General features: G+C 40.1%; 1 protein-coding gene across 3 annotated transcripts in view; it reads left to right on the top strand.

Moving 5' to 3' along the window:
- The first annotated feature begins 257 nt into the window (after positions 1-257).
- The window catches only part of LIN9 (lin-9 DREAM MuvB core complex component), a 39312-nt gene continuing 16203 nt past the window's right edge, over positions 258-23366 (top strand). Inside the window, exons 1-6 of one of the 3 annotated variants that reach the window (XM_068940145.1) lie at positions 258-351; positions 11712-11744; positions 12782-12876; positions 16577-16681; positions 18651-18784; positions 21870-21995. In XM_068940145.1, the coding sequence (XP_068796246.1) occupies positions 273-351; positions 11712-11744; positions 12782-12876; positions 16577-16681; positions 18651-18784; positions 21870-21995 (572 nt within the window). In that variant the 5' untranslated portion in view covers positions 258-272. The remainder of the gene's footprint in view (positions 352-11711; positions 11745-12781; positions 12877-16576; positions 16682-18650; positions 18785-21869; positions 21996-23366) is intronic. The other 2 variants (XM_068940146.1, XM_068940147.1) reach the window with 2 other exon arrangements.

Genomic DNA, 23366 nt, shown 5'->3' on the forward strand with positions numbered 1-23366 from the left:
CTGAACATCAGAGCCCTGAGCCCAGGTTGGCAGGGTGCCATGGTTAACGCCGCTCTCTTCACGCTGCCTCAACGAACTGCGACGGCGGAAGGTGCGGGTGGGGGGGGGGGAAGGGGCGGCCGTTACCGGCCGTTCCTCGCGGCCCCGCCCCGCCCCGCCCCGCGCGCCCCTGCGCACGCGCCGCCGGCCCTGGCGCGCGCCTCGCCCGCGCGCCGGCGCCGGCCCCCGCGCGGCAGCGCCGCCTCGCGCAAGGCCCCGTCTCCTCCCCCACAATGCACCGCGCCAGGCAGCCTTTGAAAAAGCGGCGCGGCTCGTTCAAGATGGCGGAGCTGGATCAGCTGCCTGACGAGAGTGAGTAGCGACCCGCGCCGCCGCCGCTGCCGCCCCCCGCCGCCCCCGCCCTCCCCCTCTCCTCCTCCCCTTCGCCGCCGCCGCCCCCTGCCCGCTGTGCGGGGCCGCAGCCCCAGCCGCCTCCCTGCCAACCGGGTTGGCCCGGCCCCCCGCCGCCGCCCGGCCGCCCGCCGCCGCCGCCACCGCCACCGCCGCCCCTCCCGGGCGAGGCTCCGGCCCAGCCGGCGGCGCGGGGGGCGGCGGCGGCGGCGGGAGGTGCCCGCCGCGGGGTGCCGCCGCCCGGGCCTGGGCGAGGCTGGCCCGGGCGGCACCTGCCAGGCGGGCGGGTGCGGGGCGGCGGCGGCGCGGGCGGCGGGAGCCCTGCGGCGGGGGCGCGGGGCGAACCTGACTGCCGGGCCGGGCGCCGCGTCCTGCCCGGCCCCGGGAAGGAGTGCGCTCCCGGGCCGCCCTCTGGGCAGCGCAGTCGTCTCGGAAGAGCTGGGGATCAAGGGGTGCTCGCTGTACCTGGGGGGGGGGGGGTGCTGACAAATGCAGAGGGGACAGCTCGGAGACCCTGTGCTATGTGTCAGGGGGTTGTACAGGAAGAGGGTGTGAAAATAACACGCTTGCGTACGTACAGCCCTACGTATCCCTGCAGGTTTTGTGGGAGTGTGGTTTTGGGGGCACGCGCAGGTTAGGTGAGCGCTCATGTACAGTTGAGACAAAAATGTGCAGTGTTGCGTATGTGGATTCATACACAACGTACTTGGGTATTGTAAAGGAGGAAACGATTCAATGTAAAATATAGCTGTAAGAAGACATGCCAATGTAGCGTGTAACAGATAGGACTGAACTTAAGAAGACATTAGAAGTTTCACCGTTAAATTGATGAAGATGCAAGTATGTTAAAGAGAAAGCAGGAGGGCATACAGGGAGATCTAAAGGAGAATGATCATGGTCAGGCGGACACTCTTTGTGCCGCTTTTCAGTGGCATTGGAAGTAATCAGTGGGGTAGTTTCTGTGTGCTGTGACTTCCACATTAACTGTAGCCATATGCTACATAACACCTAAGCCACTTGCTGAAAGAGAAAAGTGAGAATTCCTTGATACCCAGCAGTGGCTGACTAAAGTCCTAAGCTGAGTTAAAAGGAGAAGGGAAGGGGAAAAAAAAATCTCATCCCTTTCTGTACTGCAGTCTTTCCTCCACCCTATTACAGGTGTTTTGGAACCCTTTTGCTTCTAGCAATACTATAAGCAGGAGTTGTGATCCTCAGTCTGAGGAACCTCAGGACAGAGAAAGCATGAAATCAATGATCAGTATTTCTTATGTGCTCTCATAATCATTGCTGTATTTTAAGTTCTGGCAATCAAAGCTGAAGATGGGCTGTAAGTAACGGAGATTCGGAGAATGACAGAGAAAAGGATTTGCATGTTTTTGAGGGAGGCCTTTTGGAAGGCTGAGACTGCTTATCTTAAAATGGCACACAAGATGCAAATAATGAAGTGGAAAGAATTAAGCAAGCGTGAAGGCATCACTTAGGACATAGGTGCTCAGATGCACACTGATATGTGTCATGCATGTGGATACTTGTACAAGTTACTTGTATTAATTGTTTACACAAATATTTAGCCGATATTTTGGTATGTTTACAAGATCTGGCATTACTGTTACAGGTTTCTGTGTAGCACCTTCATCTGCTCCAAAATATGTGCATCTGTGTAGCATTCACTTGCAGGCTCACTTACGAGATACTCGTGTAATATCTTCGCAGGCTTACATGTGATATTCCTAACAGTATCTAGAGGAAGATTCATGTACCAGTTAGTCACCATGCAGTGGGTGCATTTTACAACATATTGTACATCTGCAGTCACTTATTCACATGGAGCACAGCCCTATATGTATTCTGTTAACACTGAACAAGTACACATTGCAAATAAATCATTTAATACGGCAAAATAAATGTTACGTCAAATAGCTCCTGTTAATACCAAACGGCAGTCATCTTGAGCCTTACTGGTTGTATGAATTCACTGTGGTTATTTGGTCAGCTAGTTCAGTAAGAAAAAGGCAGTGTGTGGATACATACCTGTTCACAAGAGTTCTCTGAAGAGCTATACCTCTTGTCGGAAGTGACTTATGGAGTAGGGTAAGAGCTGGTAGAAAAATGCCCCTCTATTAACTGTTTGGAGCTGTTCTTCTGAGAGGGGAAAAATACATTTTATTGTTTTTTGCATGAAGATTTCACTTCATTGATTTGTGCGTAGACTCTATCGTCATTCACTTAACTAGGATATAAAAGGATTTTATTGAGCAAGGAGGCTGTCCTCAATGGCTTGACCCTGTAATCTTGTAGATTACATTTGAAAATTATCTCAACATAGTAAAATTTTTATAATCGTTTTCAGTTTAATCGTCTTAAGTCTTTATAGAAGGCAGTCCTCTAAATAATCATGAAATTATCCACAGTGATCTAAGAAAAATATAGACTAATAATCATTTCTTTGTAAGAGATAGCCTAATTGTTGGTTTTCCTAAAAATCCCTTTCTGGACTTCCAAGAGCTTTAAAATTTCTTTCTGAGTCTGTCAATATCTGTTTTTTATTTTGTATACCAGCTGTAGCAGAGCTGTGCTGAAGTGAAGCACTGTAGAACTTCAGAGGAAACTGCAAACAAGGGCCAAGCTGAAACTAGTACGTTTAGTAGCCTCAGTTAACCTACATACAAAAGGGTAGATTTTTGCTTTTAGTGACACTGTTTAGCACTATTTTGTGCATTGCTATGCAAGTTCGTGAACGTACAACTACTTCTACAATGGCAGATTATCAGAAAGAGGTGACTTTGAATTCAAATCTTTCTTCTGACTACTCTGTGTGGATCTTTATTACAACTCTGATAGTTGTCAGGAGAAAAACTGGCTAATGTCCCTCTATATCCAGCAGCATTGTTTTAACCGAAGATATTTATGAAGGATCCTAAATTAAAGATGGAACTGGCACTCTCAATTTGGTACAGCTCAGTCATGTCCACTCTACTATGTTAGACACTGATTAAAACAAGTCATGGGCCAACTGAGAGAACCCTAATTATTAATTAGAAGCCTTTTATTGCTTACTGGGTCTGTGTTCCACGTTCCTAAGAATGGACAGTGTGTAAGTTACTGTTCCTACTTTTGCCTTACCAGAGAAGGCACCTGTGCTTCAGAAGTTACCTTTAAGTATGAAAAATAAAATGTTTTCTACTCTTCCCCGCCTTCATACTGCCTACAAGGATGTAAGTAAGATTTGACAGGTCTGTTGCTTCTCCTGTAACAAATGCTGGAACACAATATGTTACTGCATTTTACTCAGCCTTGTGCTGTAACGCAAACTCTTGCTAGTAATGTCCTTGTTACAGTATCTGCTTGACTCATGAAGCAGACCCACATTGCAGGTATTTATGAAGGTAACATGCTTCTGCTGTGCTGACGTGGCCCCTAAGGTTTGTATTTTTTTTTTTTTTTTAATTTTGGTGCAAGTAGGGGTGCAAAAAAGCAAGTTTTGCTTTTTTATCAAATAGGGACTTACAAGTTTTATGTAGTGTTGGTGAACTGCTGGAAATGTGAAAGTTTCAAGAAGTTTGTCTTGTGCACCCATTCCTATTCTTTCCAGTTTTGGTGTGCAGGATAGGTTCTAATTACACTGTAACTATCACTGTATGTATTTCATTGTAAGTATAGGATTGGAAATGAAAAAAGATCTAAACTTAGACCTGATTGGCACTGACTTCGTATGGTTTTCTGTCTGCAACTTAATTTATAAGGGGGAGTGTCAGTAAGCATTACAGCATTATGGTTGGAATCTTCTATAGTGGTGTAAGAGTAAGTACATAAAAAAGCTGGACTAGCTCGTGGTTACCAGACTTTCAGACTTATACATAATCTCTGTGGATGTTCTCTAACATAGCATATAGTAAATTAGTAGACCATAACTCAGTTGTTATGTGTAATTAAACATACTGTATTCAGTGGCAAGATAGAAACTATGCAGTAGTTTCACTTTCAAATTTGAAATTTGAGTAAATAGAATTTGTTTTAGAGTATTTTGACAGTACCTGCTTGCCCTCTGGCAATTTCAGCAATGTAGCTGGGCAGTGAATATTCCTCGATCTGGGAGATGAACGTAAGGCACACAGTAAGCATATACTATGTGGGACAGTTGTATCTGCTAAATATATTATTGTTACATTCTTCTGTAAAGTTGGTGTACCATCTTATTGAAATGGATAAGGGAGTTCACAATGACAACTTGAAATATCAAAGAGGTGGTAGTGTCTAGGTTTATATGTGTTTCCTGTAGTTAGGGCCTTCTCCCACTAGCGTTGGAAGGGAAGAGGGATGTCGTCACCTTGTATGGAGGAAAGCTTTGTGAAGAGAGAGCGATTCCATGGCGAATCTGTAACCCCAAAATTACAGAGTATTAAAGGTCCCAGTTGCAGAAGTTCTTTAAACACTAATCATTGGGTTTCTGTTTTGGAGACAAAATTGTTTACCCAGACTTCACGCCCAGTGCGTGACTAATTTTAGTTGATGCGTTCCCCGCCTACCCCCTTATCTACTGGTAATTCTGCAGTGGAGGTGAATGGTGGGCCGTTTTACTGCTGTAAACCAGATGGCTATTTTCCCCTGTCTCAGAAGGGAAAAATATAGTTGATTGTGTTGAAGTGTACATAATGCTGTCTTGTTGCTTCCTACTAGCAATAGCAATCTTATTTGTGGATTAGTCGATTGGAAAGTACATGGAGTAAAGCTGAGGTGAGACTTTGATAAAACAGATGGCATGCAAATTAAAGTAGAAGACTGTCGCTGCAGACATGGGCAAAGCTAAATCTGCGTATTAGTGTGTTCTTTTGCACAAGTAACTCTGAGCGAGGAGGACCAGCCGAGTCAATTACCTAGAAAACCGAGCGCAATCCCACCTTTGATCAAAGTGAAAGCATGCTTAGCTAGTTAAAAGATCAGCAGCCTGTGGCCATCAGCAGGAGCAAAGCGCTGAGCGGCTAGTGAGCACAGCATTTCCATGTTGTATATATACATCTATCTTATGTATCGACAAGTGACAGGTGAATCGGGGAAAGAAGCCGGAATGTAGTAGTGATAGGTGGCAAAGTGTTAACTTTTTGCAATACAGATAATCAGCAATATACTGCTCTTTTTAGTACTGTATATTGGTAGATCTTGCTAATGCTCTTTCTAGGGGTTTGTTGTGTTTTGGGACAGGTAGAAGAAGGGAAAGGAGAGGAGGAACTTTCTGCGTGGGCTTTCATCCTGTGGATGGAGGCAGCGGCATAAGGAAGGCACTTCAGGCAGAAATCTTCCTTACCCCTAGCACAGTCCCCTGCTGTGGTTCACAGGACCCTCCCCCTGCAAAACAGTTGCTCTGCTCTGACGCTTCCCTCCATAGATGGAGGAGGGATGTGGCTCACCTCTGGCTGCTTTGCTTTTCCATTGCGAGCACAAAGGGACCGTTGCCGTAGCACTGCCCTACTCTGGATGTTTGAGGCAAAAGGGTTGGCAGAACCACGTGAGATTACAGCGCACAAGACAGTGCTCAGTATTAGTTTCGTGGGTGCTAAAGAGTACCCGCAATGAGTACTTTCGGCATCATTTCTACTGCATACCTTTAGAATTTAAGTGTTACTATGGTATCGATGTATTCCCTGATGAGAATGTAGCGCTGGAAAAAGTGTTTCATTATTTTGTTTATCATCTGCACAAGTCATGTAGCAGAGATCACAAAGCTGAAAAAAATCAACTTCTATCCGGTAGTTACGTTAGGATTTCGATTTACACGAATAGCAGTCCATTAGTAGATTTGTAACGTGAGGGAAATGCTGATCCATGCTTGAGGTTAAAAGTTATTGTTCTCTCTCTCTTTCTTTTTTTAACTCTTCAGTAAGCCCAAAAGTTTTGGGGGAGCTTAAAAGCTGCCACTCAGTTTTTCCTATGACATGTGCTTTTCTCTAAGTTCCCCTTAATTAGCTATCCTTTTAATGGCCAATCATTTGAGATACTTCCTCTCTGCTAAGCGACTTGTGCCAAGCTTGTGTAGATAAATGATCTCTAGCAGAGTTAATGACTCAGTATGTAATAAAGGCTTATACTTCTCCTTTCCTTCTCCGCAAGTTTGCTCTGTCACACCATTTTAGAGCCCTCCGTGTAGTTAATTACGTATGTTTTTGAGGTATAGTGCAACCAGTGTTAAAGTAACTGCTGACCTGTGCAGAATTTAGACAAAATAGTGTAATGATCTGGAGAAGGAAGGTTTTATTATTGCTCATCTGAATTATACAATTTCCTGTATTGATTTTGATACACTCTTACAACACCTCTTTATGCTCACTTGTTAGTGATGTCAGTATCTATGGAACTTCCCTTTAGGTATTTGTACCCTTAATTTTCAAAATTGTGATCAACCCATTAAACATTTTTCATAAAAAAGGTCTGAAAAATCTTTCACAATTATGTTGTGTGTGTTGGTATTCATGTTAGCACTGAAAATATACATCAGGGCATCCATAACTGCCCATACTGAATTGCAGTAATACTCTCTCTCTCTCTTTTGTTCAGTTATGGTATTTTCAGATGAGGGGGAGGGAGTGGATGCTTATTTCTGAACTTAAACGTGACTTTAATTTTTTTGAATAGAAGAAAAGATCTTGAATTATTTTTCCTGCACCTCAAAGCCTCTATCCTATATAAGAAATACTTTTTTAGAGGGAGAAATAGCAGCGTTTTTTCTAGTCTCTTCATGTTGCTCACAAAGCAATTGTTGTAGCTTATCTTCCTGGTAAGGCTCTATAAGCGCTCTCCTGCGCTAGGAGAAGAAGGGGCTGGGGCTGGAGAGGCCGCGGTCCTGGAGGCTGCGCCGGTGCTGCCGGGACGGGAGTTCAGGACTAGCGGAGCTGTCCAGCCACCACTGCATCCAGCAGTGCATCCAGCGGTGGCTGCAGCAGAGCAGATTTCTGTCTGGTCTAGCCTGAGAAAGTCATAGTCCTTACTGCGCTTGACTTGGCCCACTGAACAGTACGTTAATGTGGAATTTTTTAAATTTAGTTTTACACGCGCTCCCTGAAAATCACTCCTTGTTAACGTTACAAAACATATAATTACACTTATTCCTGTCCCATAGGTGCTAACAGGCTTCCTCTTATCATGCTATTAAACGCCTCACAATCTCTAACACAGTTATTTTTATTGCACTTGTGTTGCACGTATTTTACAGCTTTTAAGGCTAGAAAAGGCCATTATAATCCTCTTACCTGACGTTTTGCTTTAAGCATGCAACAGTACTTGTATTTGTGGAATTTCTTTACATCAATTCCATGTTTCCTGTTTCAGCTGTACTTTTCTCTCTTTTTTCTCGTATATGCTCTCTCTGAGCATATGCGAGCTCAATTTGACTTTGAATAATAGGGAGCTTGTTATGCCCTTTCTTAGTAGGATTAATATTAAAAAAATACCGTTAAACTCCTGCGTTCCTTGCTAACCTCAGCCTATCCAGTGTCATCCTCAAACGGTTAAATCGTGTTTGACCTTTCCTTGTAAAAGAGGGTTACAGAGCTATTTACCTTCTGAATTATCTTCCTTTATAGATACTTGTGATCAATGCAGATCTTGACCTTCTTTGGGAAGAGCAAGATTGGAGTGTCTTGACTTTCTCGCAATAAGGCATGTTTTTAGATCTTCACATCTGTCTCCTAGCTGTGTTCTGAACTTTCTCCTAGTTTTTCAAACTCTTGGTCAAGTGTGAACATTGTGTTGAAGTAATTTATTTACTAACAGCATATAAAAAGCATAACCCAACAGGATACTAAAACAAGACTGAGACACTTGCACAGTTCACATGGGAATACTGTGACGGAGCAGGCTATTGAAAGTAGGCCTTGAGCCACTGCTGTAGTGAGTAGGCTGTACTTCTTCCCTAAGTTGAACTTTTTACTCTCAGGATTAAGGAAGTCATCTCGATGACCCTCTGAATCTTGAATCAGATTTTGGTTGTAACCTAAATGATACACAAACCATGTATTTTTTCCTTTCCACCCTTTTAATGTGTTTGATGTTTGTCGCAATGAAATTGTGCCATTGTCATAAGAGGTATTTATATTCAAGCAGGTATATATATCTTGCTTTAATCTCTGTGTTTATAATTAAAATGCTGGTTAAAAAGGCTGTCTATGATTATATATTTATTAATCAGAAATGAAAGTTGTATACAAAGCTCCTGGTATTTAATATGAGGCTGGGATACTAGTAAACCAAAAATTAATTTAATTAAAAATTAGGATAGTTGCAATAGACTTAATCTATCCTGAATTCCTTTGCAATTTTTAAAAATAATTTTCCAAATGCTTTTGTCTGTATTAAAACTTGGGGGAGTTTAGATTAACCAATTATTTCTCAAAAGATTATTCTGTCCTCCATTTATATGACTGTTTGTACATAAAGTAGTGCCAAATTGAACAGGAAAAAGTGAAATGTACCGTTTTCCTTAAGGTTTGCTGTTCTAGGCAAGTAGCACCTATGATCAGTGTAGTTGAACTTGACAAGAAAACCATGATATTGTTGCCTTTAAGGTAAAATTAAGTTTGTATACGTCTCCATTGTCATTTAATATCCTACATGTGTTCTAATGTTTTAGCCTACAGAAATGTAAGTTCTGGTAATCTCCTGCAACTTATTACATTAAAATAGTTTAGTTTCACTATGGACAGGCCTTGAACAGGAGTTTCTTTTCTGAACACTTGTATTCCTGAATAAAGATGCCCTTTTCTGGTTATGTTACCTTAGTTGCAGGTTAAGTGAAAGACAAATGAGCACTCTTATTCTGGCATGCATCTGTTGAGGACTGCGGTTTTCGGGGAACGTATTGATTCATAACTGTCCCATGCAGACAACATGATGGCAGCTAATGCTGTTTTGGAGCGTTAATCTTATAAAACTAGCAGGTAGCACAGTGACACTGCTATCCATCGCTTCTCTCTAACTGTTGTTTCTGTTGCCAGTCATTTAATAGGCCGCTCTGCTGCCCCATCATCAGTCTCACCGATAAAGCATCCGAATTCGATGGTTAGTAAAGCATCTCAGGCACTTCACCTATGAGACCAAACCTCCAGTATAACGCTCTGCAGCCTCTTGCGGAATCATTACGTTTTTGTTGTTGTCAAACTCGCCCTTGACCGAGTTCACTGAACTTGATTCATCCGAGGAAGACGGACAGAGAAAGAGGGCAATGTTCAGTCTTATAGAGGGACTGCCTGAGATCTTTCAGAATAGTGATCCGTTCTGAGAAGCCAGCGTTTTCTCTGTTTGACCGGCCTCGTGATACTGCTTCTGCCTGTCCATCCTCAGTGACCTGCATATTTTCCTCATGTTTTTAAACTGTGTGTACTTACTAATCTTGGCATATGTCTTGCTATCCCTTACGTTAATCTTTGTGGGGGAAATATTGCTTCACTGGCCATCACGTGACTCCTTCGCTTTTCGGGACTGCGCTCTTGGTGGATAGCAGGGACCCCATGTGTTTATGCAAGCACGGTATACAGTATCTTATACTGGTATGAAATAATAATAGAAAAAAAACTTTAATTCTGTATTACCTTTAAAGTATAATTCAGTACTCTTATTATTGTTCAGTTACAAGAGCTGGGTTCACTGTGAATGAGCTCATCACAGAAGCAGATTCCTATACCAGTCACTTTTAGGTCTCCACCTTGTCAAAGGTGAAATGTTAGAAAAGAAATGTGCAGGAAGGGCAAGAGTATGACATAGGTCTGTCACCTTATTGCTGACAGGAAATCCCATAGACGTTAGTTGTTGTCGATTTGAACAGCTTGGGAGATACTGGGGATGGGGGTCAGCTGAACCATCAGGGAGTCATAACTTCCTCCATTTCCTATCTCAAACACTTTGGTAGCAACGTTTTTATTTGGCAGCAATTTTTAATTGACAGTGATAGAAATTTTATTTCCTTTTTTATTTTATTTTATTTTTTTTTAAGAGGCCTAATAAGATCACAGGATCATAGCATGGCCAAGGTTGGAAGGGACCTCTGGAGATCATCTAGTCCAACCCCCCTTGCTCAAGCAGGGTCCTCTAGAGCGCATTGCACAGGATTGCGTCCAGGCGGGCAAGATGGCAACGAACAAAATAACATGGGGGGAAAAAAAAAAAAAAGGATGTAGTTTCTGTCATTGCTGCACCCGTGTTTGCTTCAACAGCCCACCCCAAAGCAGAATATTCTGTTCCCCTAGAAGGGGACAAGAATTCTTTTTTTGGCTCTACAGTATTCCCTGAAATATATCGTTTTAGAGGCGTGAGCCTTTGACACTATGAAGTTAGTGGAGTTGAGACCTAGCTACAGGGCAGCTACAGGAGAAGGAATTTCCAGACCTTTGGAGTCAGAAATTCTCACTGAAGAGCCATTCCAAAGAAATGCTGAACGAGGGAGTAGGGAAGAATGAGGAAAAAGAAGAGGATGCAATGCAAGGAGAAGAGAGCAACTCTAGACCGTAAGTGGGAAGGTAAAGATCATTGGAGAGAAAATCATGAGTCTGTGGAAGCGGTGTCTTTCAGAAATCTCTCTCCCTTGGTGTTGCACTAATGTAATTGCTTCAAGCAGTTTGTTCTTAGAAAGAGTCCGAGGACAGTAGTCAGGCTTAGCTTTGTCCTTCCTGACCCGGACATTGCAGAGTTCCTACAGATGCAGTGCAAGAGGAGCAGTGAAACGTTGATGGATACGTTACGCGAGCTGATCAGATTGTACAAGCTCAGGGTCCGTTCTGGTTTTATAGTATCTGAGTCTGCTGCCTTGCTAAAGAAGGAGGTTCGATCAGGGGCAATGAATTATCCATGTCGCTCTTTGTGATCCAAGCTTAGAAAACCAGAAATCTGTTGCTTTCATGGAAATTTGTGATATTGTAGAACTTTGAATTGGTTTCAGTCGCCAAAGAGAGCTCGTTACAGTTTCCTAGTAAGTTGTATAATATATTTGCAGCTGCATCAAACAAGCAACTGTGGGGAGGTACGCAGTTCAGAAATAAAGCTCGTTCACAACTGACTGCATGAAACAAAAGTGCTCAGGGTGTGAAACTGTTTTGTGAATGGGAAACTAAAGGCAGAAAAAAGAAAGTGAATACACTTTCAGGGTTTGTTGGGTCATAGCCATATAATGCTATGCCTAGGGCCACGGAGAGCATACTGGGTTCATTTATTCTGCTGTGAAAGATTTGATATTAAATTGCCCTTTCTGCCTAAGAATTAATTAAGAATACATAGACTCTGCGTAGGTTGTGGACTTTGAAATATCTTATGGTTTATGTGGACTTTCTGATATATTACAGGTTCTTCAGCAAAAGCACTTGTGAGCTTGAAAGGTAAGAAATTAATGTCTTAATTTACTGCTGTATGAATGAAATGAATAATCTGAATTTCAGATGTACTGAGCCTGGCCTCGAAAGCTTCAACAAAGTAACATTTATTAAAGAGGGTTTTTTGTTAAATTTTTTTTTTAATTGTGGATATCTGTTATTTCAGTTGACTGATGCTCAGTGGTTGAAACTACATATGTTGTGGTATATTTAGACACTGTTCTTTTGGGTGGCATTTCTGAAATGTATTTTTTCTTTTCAAGTGTTGCTTAGGCATCAGGTTTGGTGAGAAAATTGAGGTAATCTTTTCTCTCTTGAGGGTGTGATAGGAGAAGGATTCTTCGCGCAACCTGTACATGTGACTATTTACAATAGGAAGGAAATTCATAATCTCATTGTTTTTTCTATTAGCAAGTAGTGGGAAAACTAAAAAATCTATTTTCTATATCCTTTCTTTTATGTAATATTCATGAAAATAATTTCAAAGTTTTGAATGCTTTATCTCTGCCAAACAGTAAAAGTTTCTTCATAAATCGCATTAAACAACGAAGAAGAAACAGTCTGCTGAATGTGTTTTAACCATTGTGGGTTTAGTTCAGTTGGATTTGATTTATTTGTTGGAGTGCGTCCCCTGAAAACATTTTTTTAGAGCCAGAATGAGGCCAGGGCTTCTAGAGCTTTACCTTCTTCAAGATTGAGTCACAGCCGTGATACAGCTGTCTAGGTGTGCGTCACCTTGGCAATGGAAGTAAGATCCCAGCAAAGAAGGGCTTCGTGAAATGTAAGCTTTGCGTCAACAGAAAAAGCTTTGTTCTTGGTTCCCCTTGTTCTGAAAGTGTCTTTCAGGGTTTTTTTTTTTTTTTTTATGAATGTTCAGAACAATTTAATAAAAATATTGGTATCTAAAATCCATTCATAGTTGACTCAAAATCAAACGTTGCAAGTAACAAAAATATATTAGTATTTGATAGTGTTATGCTAACTTGTGAAGAGTAGTTATAGTAACAAAAAAATATATTAATAACATGAATTCTTCACGACAGAGGGAAGTTTATCCAGTACATGGAATGAAAAGTACAATTCTCTGCAAAAAACACCTATTTGGAAAAGCAAGAATGCTGGTTCTGCTGTGGAAATGGTAAGAAGCAAATATGTTTCAAGAAGAAAAGAAAAGACAATTTTAGGACGGGTAAAATACCATAAAGTGAACCAAATTTAAGTATCGAATAATTTGCCTGAGATTTATAGTTGCACATTTTCAGAGTGTTGAACTGTATCCTTCAAGTACTCTACGCGGTTCCAGTGTGAAATGAGGGCATGTTTTATAAATGAATAAACAAACTAATTAAATTGCTGACTTTGCTCAAGATAGCTCTTAGTCATTTTCTCTCTTATTTGTAAAGTGAGTGCTGTGTGGAGTATTTGTACTGTATCTACCACCGTGAGTATAGGAATCATCATTTCTTATCAACTGTTTGAGATATTTCATGAGATAAACCATTTCTAATTTTGGCTGAGAATTGACGCATAAGGAAAAGGAAGGAAAAACGTGATAATATACTTCCATCCTTGTGCCTTCTGAGAGGGGAAGATTTTATTAAAAAGGAAGGAATGGCAATGAAGTGTCCTGCAGTATTCTGAGAGTCCTCGTAGGAGAGCTTAAGTTAAAGAACTGCCTTGGGGCAGGGGCTGAAAAGTAGTGACCCCGCAGCCTCCAAATTCATGTTTCTGTTCTTGACCTTTTCTCTCTCACTTTGAAACATCCCATTGTCCTTTTCTTCCCTATCATATTCTAGCTTTTCTTGATTATTCTCAACCTCCTCTGCCTGTCCCTAACTATTTTTGTTTTGTTTATGCCACCGGCTGAATCGCACCCAATGCCTTGTTTGTTCACATCTGTAATACTGTGTGTTCTTTGCTGTTACTCCTTGGTAGGTGGCATACTCTCTGCATTGCTATGCAGACCTTCTCTCCCACACTCTTCTGGTGCCGCCTTCTTTCACAGTAATTGCAACCAACTTCCTAGCTAGTCACCTGCTTTGTATATTCAAATCATTATTTGTTTATTTGTATTAAGTTGCTTGTTTATTTTCGGGGAAGTGTTATGTTTAAAAACTCTTGCACTTGCCTGCTCTGCACATAACTAAAATACCTGAGCAGCATCCAGTAGTGCTTTAAGGAACGTGACTAACATTGCACACCACATGTGTCATGTGTAATTTTTCTGTGATCTTCTCCTTGCAGAGATTTCTTTGTACAGAAAAGGGCCTTATTTGGGTAGGATTCACGCAGATATAGGTACACGTGTTGCCAGTGCTTATGCTAGAGAAGACGAGGTCTACAAAACGCAGTTCTGGACAGTAGTGATCTTTGTGATGGCCCTTAGTTACTGTGGGAGTTCAAGTGACGGTTTCCAGCTGCTCATTAGAGAAGTTTACCGTCTTACAAATGCAGGCCCTAACAGTAATTTAGAAGATTACATGTGCCAGAGTAATTACGTTACACGTTACAAGTGCTGATGAGTGATGTGGTCTTCTATACTAATTTGGGTTTGCTAAACACAGGAAGTTTTAAATATATGTTGTATTGCTGATTGAAAGATTTTTCCAAAAAAGTCTGACCTTTTTAATGAAGTTGGATGATACCTCTTTGCAGCACTTCTTACCTTATTCTGGTGCAAGGCGTAGGCAGTCCAGACTGATGAAGCAGTTTACCATTTTGGATAGTTCCTTGGAATAGGTTTTGGCCGCTTCTGTTGAAGCCAGATAATACATCGGTGGTCTTAGCCTGTAATGTTGCCTCAGCATAAGGTTGAAGGAATTCTTCAAGTTTTGTCTCGTTTGTCTGAGCATTTGTGTTCCTGTATTGGCATGTGCTCTTCATCAGGTACAGTGTCGGAAAACCAAGCAAACCTATGTAGACATTTGGGAGAAAAAAGTTATTCTGGAGCCAGCACCTCAAATATCAAGTTTAGGATATAATTGTGAAAATTCAGTAGGAACCTGACTGTTTTCCCTGTGGGCAGAATGCTGCGATAAAAACAAGTTTGGGGAATTTAGCGATATAAGAGTCTTTTTTATTGTTGAGGCAGGAATACTGATCTGCTTTCTTGCTCAAAGTGTTAGAAACGTTCTGACTGTTTCTTTTAAAAGTGATGGTTTATACAGGACATCAAAGAGGTTATAAAAGAGCATAAAGACACTATAATTGAAATTTAAGTTTGCTCTTGAGGCGGTGTAGTGAATTAGAAGATAGGAAGAAAAGAACTCTGTATTTAGCTGAAGAGAGAAAAACACCCAGAACAATTAACATAGTAACTAGTTTATCATATTAATATGATACGGGCACCATTTGGTTACCCTTCTAATATACAGTTCCTCTATTCAATGTGTCTCTTTTTTCTGGTTTGTAACCTCTTCAAAGAACCCACGTTTTCTTCTTGTGTATGTTGAACGTACTTGGGTTTCCAGCTTATATAGGGTTAGTAGTTACGTTGTGTAGTTACGGTTATAGAGATAGGTAGTTTTGAGTAAGAAAGGCACACTTCCCTAGAAAAGCTCCAGCTGGTCTCATGACATGGGATAGAGATTTTTTCTACCACTAATTAATTCTATAGGGACTAGCTTTTTTCAAACATATTAGACGTTTTGATCAGCCACAGACTTATTAAATATCTTTCTTAAATGTTAATCCTTATTAACAAAGTTTTATTTCACTTTGATTTATTTTGTTTCTGACTGCTGTTAAGGACTTCTCTTTGTCATTGCTATTCCTCACTTTGTAGGTGTCGTAGATTCCATGGTCATGCCAATTAGTAGCTTTTTCACCATCTGTAATGGCAGAACAAATGCAGATTTCACTTCTGCCTTTATTCATCACCTTTGTAAATAGTTTGATTTACAAGGAATGCTCAGGGTGCAGTCTTGGGGCTCTGCAAAGGAGAGATTTCAGTTGTGGCTGGCTCCTGTGCGGGGCCGTAGTGCTTATGGAAGGAAGAGCTTGCTGTCAGCACTAGTAGCCAGTCATAGGTTGCTGTTTTGTCTTCGGGCTTTGTGCAAGGTTTTAGTCATAGGCTAAAACGTTGAGATATAACTAAGCAGAAGTATTTGAAAGGGTTTTTTTTTTTTTTTCATGCCATGTGTTTGCAATATGATTTTTCATTTTTGGTCAGCTTTCTAATTCTCTTTGAGCTATGACATCTTAGCATACAAATAAATTTTAATCAGCATAAATTCTAAACTCTTCTCTTATCTGATATTTTTACATAACTTGTTGGAGTTTTAGTTCCTTCAGACTTTAGCTTCTTAGCGTTTTGCCATATAGACAAATTTTTAAAAAAATAACACTTTAGATTCATAAAAGATCTTTGCAAGAAATTTTTTTGTCCAGCTAATTTTTTTTTACTGAGAACATATCGAAATAAGCACAGTGTGAATCAACTTTTTTTTTTTTAACCCAAAATCCAGGACAAACTGTTTAACAGATGTGCTTATAACCAACATAAAAACTATATTAAGCTTTAGATACACAAGTGTTTAGACACCTAACTCCCCTGGAAAGAAGTGGGAGTTAAGTTCTAAATACTTCTGTGGATCTGGGCCAGCAGTACAGCAATGCATTATAGTTAGCATCGGAAAGCCTGCAATCTTAAACTCCTTCCTCTCTTCTCTCAGGCCTTAGGTTTGTAACTGCTAGGAGGCTCTATTTATTGTGTACCATGTGCCTTAAACCAATAGGTGGCCAGGGAGAAGGCATTCCATTTCTCTTACTGTCAATTCTGTGCATGAACAGAGAAATCAGGGTTTTTTGTAATTCATTGTTAATTTTGATACGTGCAGCCCTTCAGAAATTCAAAACGGAGTCGACTCTTCTGTGAAGAAGACGACAGACAAATAAACACAAGGTCACCCAAAAGAAATCAGAAGGTTGCGATGGTTCCACAGGTACCTACATGTATGCAGATATTTTTACCAGAAAGGGGAACGAGCCTATCAATGTTAGCTGAAAGTTAGGATCCGTTTGCTTTTCAAGTTGCGTTATCAATTTAGGAATTTTTTTTTTTTTTTTGAGGAAAGCTGTTGCTAGGTAAAAGCCACAATTCAAAATAGATTTATGTTTTCTTCCTCACAACTGGGTTCCTCAGCTTATTTGTGAGAGTACCTGTTCATTTTGATCTTGGACATAAGCATGCAGAACTAGGAAGGATTCCAGAGTAATGGACTATCTTGCTACTGCAGACGGTCCTCTCGTGTCCTCTCATCTGCATAAATTTATTTAGTTTCAGTTAAAAACTAACTAGGTTTCTTGCACTGACTACCTAATTTAGAAGACTTATAGAACTTCACTGTATTCCAGCAGCTAGGAACTTGCTCTTGTTTTCCAGCCTAAATGTATTCATGGCCAACTCTACCTACTTATTCCTGTAATGATACTCCTCTCTAATTCAAATGACTTCTTTTTCTACTCCTGCCCTTGCGTATCTACTCCTTGTTATATCACGAAATAGCAGCAATAATTTCTCTCAGCGTTTATTTGCTATGCTAGACAGGACAGCATATCTTAGTCTCAGATAATTGGCTCTCTATTCCCTTTGTCATCCAGATCACTTCTCTGAATGACACTGTTGGAGCCCGTGAGCTGCATTTGTGTTACTGCTTTTGAATTTGCCATACTGAAGAAGTAGACATATTTGAATACTGCTCTTATTTGCTTTCTCAACTGTACTGTGCAGTGTAGAAGGGGAAGACTTGGCAGTTTCCATTTTTTCCTGGATCCATTCTGTCAGAGATGAGGGCCATGACATCTCTCGCTATTCATTACCATGATATCTCAACAGTAGAAAGGCCCAAATAACGTTCTGGACTCCACTGGTTTGTACTTGCATATCTGGTTCAGGAGATTCTGTGATTACTGGGTGAACATTTGTGAGGGACTCCAGACGCTGTTGCTCACAGACCTTGCTGTCCTGCAAGGCCTTGTTTCGTGGAGTTCCAGTGGAAGAAAGGGGACCTCTATCTAGAGGATAGTGGTTGAGCACAGCAGGAGCCACCAGGGTGCCTGCCCTACTCTTTATCTGATTATTGCTGCTACTAAAGGTCAAAATTCTGTTGCGCATTTGGGGAAGATAGCAGCCAGTTATGGCTTGGGGACCCAGCTGAACTAATGTTTTCACAAAGCTGAAATCTCTTGTAAGTAGCTTTCTCTTTGTCGGTTAAGACAGCCATCCCTGGAACAAAATTATGGAATTATCCTTCTTCAGTCTTGTTTAAACACAGTTCTATGTATTGTGCATGCGATCTAAGAAAGTGTCTTTTCTGCAGCTTATAAAATAGTTTTCAAACTTAGGTAAAACACGATTGCTTATGTCCATGCTAGGTACTCCTGCAGTTTGTTAAAAAGCAAACGCTTTGCTCAAGGCTTTGACTATAGTACATTGTTGTGCTAATTTCATCCTAAGTTTAAGAAGAGTTAGCAAGAGTAGCAGCACTAGTGCAAGTGAGATGGTGTTGCTGGGGTTTGAGCCTCCACGTCATGTATGCCAGCTTGGGATAAAGTTCAGTGGTGCCTCAAATTTTTAAGGTCTATGTATACTTCAGAGCCAGTACTGTTGTTACCGATAATTTAGTTGCACTGTTGGAAAATGCTTCTGTTAGAAGAGCCTTGAATAGAGATGACTGGTGGCGCTGATCCCACTAAAGTTTGCCATCTGCTATGTTTGATTGCATTGTCAATATAATGTGGTAAGATTTATTATACATCTGCAAAAAAAAAATTCTCATGAAACAATATATGTGGTTGAAATGTAGTAATTATTAACGTACAGCTTTTATCAAGAAAATGAAGTTTAATTGTTTGAACGTTGAAGAACCTTAGAGGGCTATGTTTAATGATTTCCTTTATTTTACTCTCTAGAAGTTCACTGCAACAATGCCAACACCAGACAAGAAAGCATCGCAGAAGATTGGTTTACGGCTTCGTAACCTGCTCAAACTTCCCAAAGCTCACAAGTGGTGCATATATGAGTGGTTCTATTCAAATATAGATAAGTATGTATTTTTTCATATAATCATCACTTACTAGCGTAGAAACAAGCGTTTTCTGAAATCAAGCTGCAAATTTCCATGTATTTGTTAAACACTCTTAAGTTTATTCTTAAGCTTTTAGAGATTCAAAATTATTTTATTGGGGTTTATTTTTCTTGTTGTTTTTTTCTTCCGCATGAGGCGCAGCCTACTTGGGTATCTCCTTTCGTCGTCTGTGGAATGCTTTCCTTCATGGAAATAGTTTTCTTTTTCGTGACTTCTGCCTCTACCAGATACAAGATTTTATTCATATGTTTTTAGCTTGTTAAGCACGAAATTATCAGAACGTATGGACTTTTTTGAACCTTCGGGTTGATGTTACGCACTGGACATGGGAAGGAGACTCTTTACTACATAAGATGTTACTTATCTAAAAAGCGTAAATGTTGATTTCTGATATTTCTTCCCCATCACCCTGTTTTTATTGTGATCGCTAGCAGATCTGGGGCGTACAACCATTCACCTCTTCCCTGCCTATTAGCATCCTTCCTCTATCACCTAATCTACCTTCCAGACTGTTTCTGGAATCTGTGCTTCGTGATCTCTGGCTCTTGTTCTGTTAGTACCACTAGAAAGGCGGGATGAATTGTTTAAAAGAACCATTTTTAACCAAGTTCATAATCATGAAGAACTAAAACTTCTAAAATGTAAAAATCATTATTAATACATGTAATCTTAAAGCTACACTGATTGGCTAATGCATGTAACATTTTGGAATTCAGTATTCTAAAGGACGGCTTAACAGTTGACAGCTACTCTTTTCTAGTATTTATTCATAACAAAATAATTACTGGCTTTTTTTCTTTTTTGATCAGGGCTGTTTTCCTTAAACTGAGCAGGCAGTTCTAGCAACAAAAAACACGTTTTGGGATATGCCCATCACAAGCAGAAGAATTGCCTGTTCATTTTAGTTTGTTTGGACTTCCTTGTCTGTAGAATTTAGTTCTTCTGAAAGAAGAAGTCTTTGCATGCTTTTCAGGTCTTATTGAAAACAACTACTTATTCATGGTAATACCTTTAATATGCGACATGTGTAACCGTAATTACCATTTTTACAACTGTCCAAAAATGTTGGGTTTATTCTCAAGTAATTGTCTGTATAGCTTTTGATCCATCACTAAACTAGACTTTGATTTTAGTAGATGATTCTGAAAATTTCTTTGATATAGTTATCAGTGTATGTTCGTAATACTCGTAAGATAATGATCATGTTAGGATATTATCATAAAATAGCTTACTAAGAAATTACAGAACTTGGGAAGACAAATTTTGATTTATGTTGTTTTGAATGATATGATCTAGACAACCTGAATCATAAAAAAGTTTAAATAATAGAGCTAACTCCATCAGGTGAAAAAAATCTCACTTTACGAGTCTCAGAATATTTGAATCAAATTGTTTTATCCTGAATTGACATAATCAATTTTAATGCTATAGTTCTACTATAAGTTTTAAAAATATTTTTCTCTGCAGCTATCATCTGTGATTATTAGACTATTATTGAAGCTGTTTCAGTTAGAGTCTTACTAGACTGCTGTATATGGGACTGTTTTCTGTAAAGTCCCCTTTTTCCAGAGTAGGTTGTGGTGCAGTCTGCTCTGACATCTGACACACTTCAGTCGTTCTAGATATCTGCTTACCCAGTTGCAGCTGTAACTTGCTTACGCTGTTTCCCAGAGCTTCCAGTCTTGTAGGTGCTGTAGGTCTACAGTTTGCCCATTTAGTGATAGGAAAAGCAATCACATACCAGTTTGCTTTCTCCAAAAAACAGCTGTTTTTTTACTGTAGCTAGCATAAGGTATCTATGGTTATCTTGGATAAAATAGACCTCTTTTATGCACTTCCTTTTCTCTTGTTTTCGGACCACCATTGATCATCCTTTGCATGTTTGGTCAGGGACCTCAGCGACTCCTGAACCGCATCCTAACCTCTGCTTTCCTCCCCTGCAGTTTCCTTTTAGTTCATCCCATAGTCGCAGATCCTTCCACTGCAAAAATATTCTGTTTTATTCTATTCTAGCCTAAGTTTCCTTATCTCCATGAATTTTCCCTTTCTCCCCATGCTCTCAGAGAGGGAGAGAGAGGTACTCCAAGATCCTCTTTGTTGTGTGCTTAGGGAGTTTTGCCTATAAAACTTAGCACCCTGCAAAGTTTAGAGAAGAAAGTGGCTTTATCTAGGATGCAGTTATTCTTCTGTTCTCACCAGGTGAGATCTGTTTCAGTTGCATTAGTCTTTAATGATTAGCCTGCTATTGGGCAGGCATATCCATTGCTGCTCCCTTGTCTCCTCAGCACAAGAAGAATGTGGTACTACAAAGTAAAGGGCAGTCATAAAACATAAGGATGCAGACAGGTCATAGCATCAAACAGAAATTCATAACTTGAGTAGGTAGGTTCTCTGAATGTCACTGCTGTAACGCTCATCTCACGCTTTCTCGTGGAGTCATGGAATGATAAAAGTTTATCCTGTATAGCTATAGAGGATGATAAGTTTGTTCATTCTGCTGCATTTTTGGAACCTTTTGTTGAGAATCCAGGTTATGATGGAATGAATTGGTGGGAAAAGGTACTATTTTTCTGTTTCTTGCTAGCACACTGCACACAATTATTGTCCCTTCTTTTGCTCTCAGTACCTCACTGCATCCTAATGGTTTCCTTCAGTGAACTGCAGTATCTTCATGGCACTTCACTGGTTTTACCGCGGTTTCATTTGGTTATGACAGTGCCTTTGCATGCATTACAAAGCAGGATGAATGTTTCCTTGCATTAACAGGAGAGATGAAAATTCTTAAACAGGATAGACTGTAAAATCACAAAGATTGATGGTAAGGCTCAAATACAACAGTAGTCCTGGAAACTTTCTGTCTTTATTTTTTAATGGAACTGATTTCAGGTTAAATTTGCCCCTTGAGTGTGAATATCTTGTTTATATGACTTATTTATAGTTTTCCTTTTCAATGCATTTCTTATGCAATGATGAACGCTTTTTAGAACCTTGTGACAAAAGTTTACTAAGTATATTTAACAGAGGACCAATTATGTTTTGACAGACCGCTATTTGAAGGAGATAATGATTTCTGTGTATGCCTGAAAGAATCTTTCCCAAATCTGAAAACCAGAAAATTGACAAGAGTGGAGTGGGGAAAAATCAGACGACTAATGGGAAAACCACGAAGGTAATGTTTTTTTTTTTTCTTCTTTAAAACCAATAATTGCATATACAGTTTTATGACTTTGTGGATTGTTCTTACTAAAATCACTTTGTATGCAGGTAGTAAAGCAAAATAATAGCTGAGAGTAGTACAATATTTTTGTTGTTGTTTTTGAAACGTTCTCTCCGCTTACTCCCCTTCCACCTCACTATTTCTTGTTTGGGTATGTCCCGTCCATATGGTTCTCACGAGCCTTTACTTGAAATGTTCTCTTCCCACTCTTGATAACTGATCCTTCAAGCTAGGATACGTTGAAATTATAGGAGTATCTCCCATGCTCCAGTACTGCCTGTCGTGGAAGACAGGCCAGCTTTCCAGTGAAGTTTTTTCTGGATTTAACTTCCCCTTGGTACGGGAAAACATATGCACTCGACGGTCTCATTTATTTATTTATTCTAAACCATTTTATAGATTCTCAACTTTTCCTGGCTTGGCTGCCAAAAAGGAGAGAGGCGAAAGTCATCCATAGAATATTAGACGTTGTAGACAAGAATCCAGAATTGAATCAAGGGCATAGTTTTTCCTTCAATTTAGAATTCTTAACTTCTAAAATAACCGATTCGGTTCAGTCTTTTTACAGAACCAGTACAATTCTGTAAGATCCAGGAGAAAAATGTGTGAGGAGCATTGCAGAAATAAGACTGGTTCATTTTTAGAATATAAATACTAAATATGAAAACTAAAGCACTGAATACATTTCATAGATTACTGTATTGAGTCAGATTAGATTTCATCTGATGTAGGCTATTGTATCTTCTGTACCTGTAAACAGATTTTCCCAAAGAAAAATTGCCAGTCCAGGCAAGGCAGCAGAGCCCCCTTAAAATAGTTCCTTCTGGTAAGGTGTTCATATCATTTGAACTTCACTGTAACAAAGCTTCTTTTATCTGAATTCTAAAGTACAGTCTTTTGACTGGATATTGATTCTTTGGTTTTGTCTGTTAATCAAAAGATTATGAGGTCTTGGGTTTTTTTTCCAACTTAAAATAGACATTCCTGTTTGCTTTTTATTTCTTTAAGTGTATTTTTTAAAAGTAACATTTTCAGTGCCCTTTGGGCTCAGTTCGAACAGATTTGGAGTGATTCTAAGTCATTTGAATGCTTTTCAAGACTCTCTTCATCTACCTCTAGAACTATTCTGTTAGAAGCATCTTTTCTCTGTCCTCATTATATGCAAGTAAGATAAATACCATAGCAATACCAATATCTTCCCCATGAAGGAGGAGAAAAAATAAGACATTTTGCATCCACAGTGTTGATGGCAGAGGATAATAATGTCTCTATGTGATAGCTGTGAACATGGTTGTCTTTCTTTTTCATGTTGCTTTAACTATA

The sequence above is a fragment of the Struthio camelus genome, chromosome 3, assembly GCF_040807025.1.
Source record: "Struthio camelus isolate bStrCam1 chromosome 3, bStrCam1.hap1, whole genome shotgun sequence".
Lineage (NCBI taxonomy): Eukaryota > Metazoa > Chordata > Aves > Struthioniformes > Struthionidae > Struthio > Struthio camelus.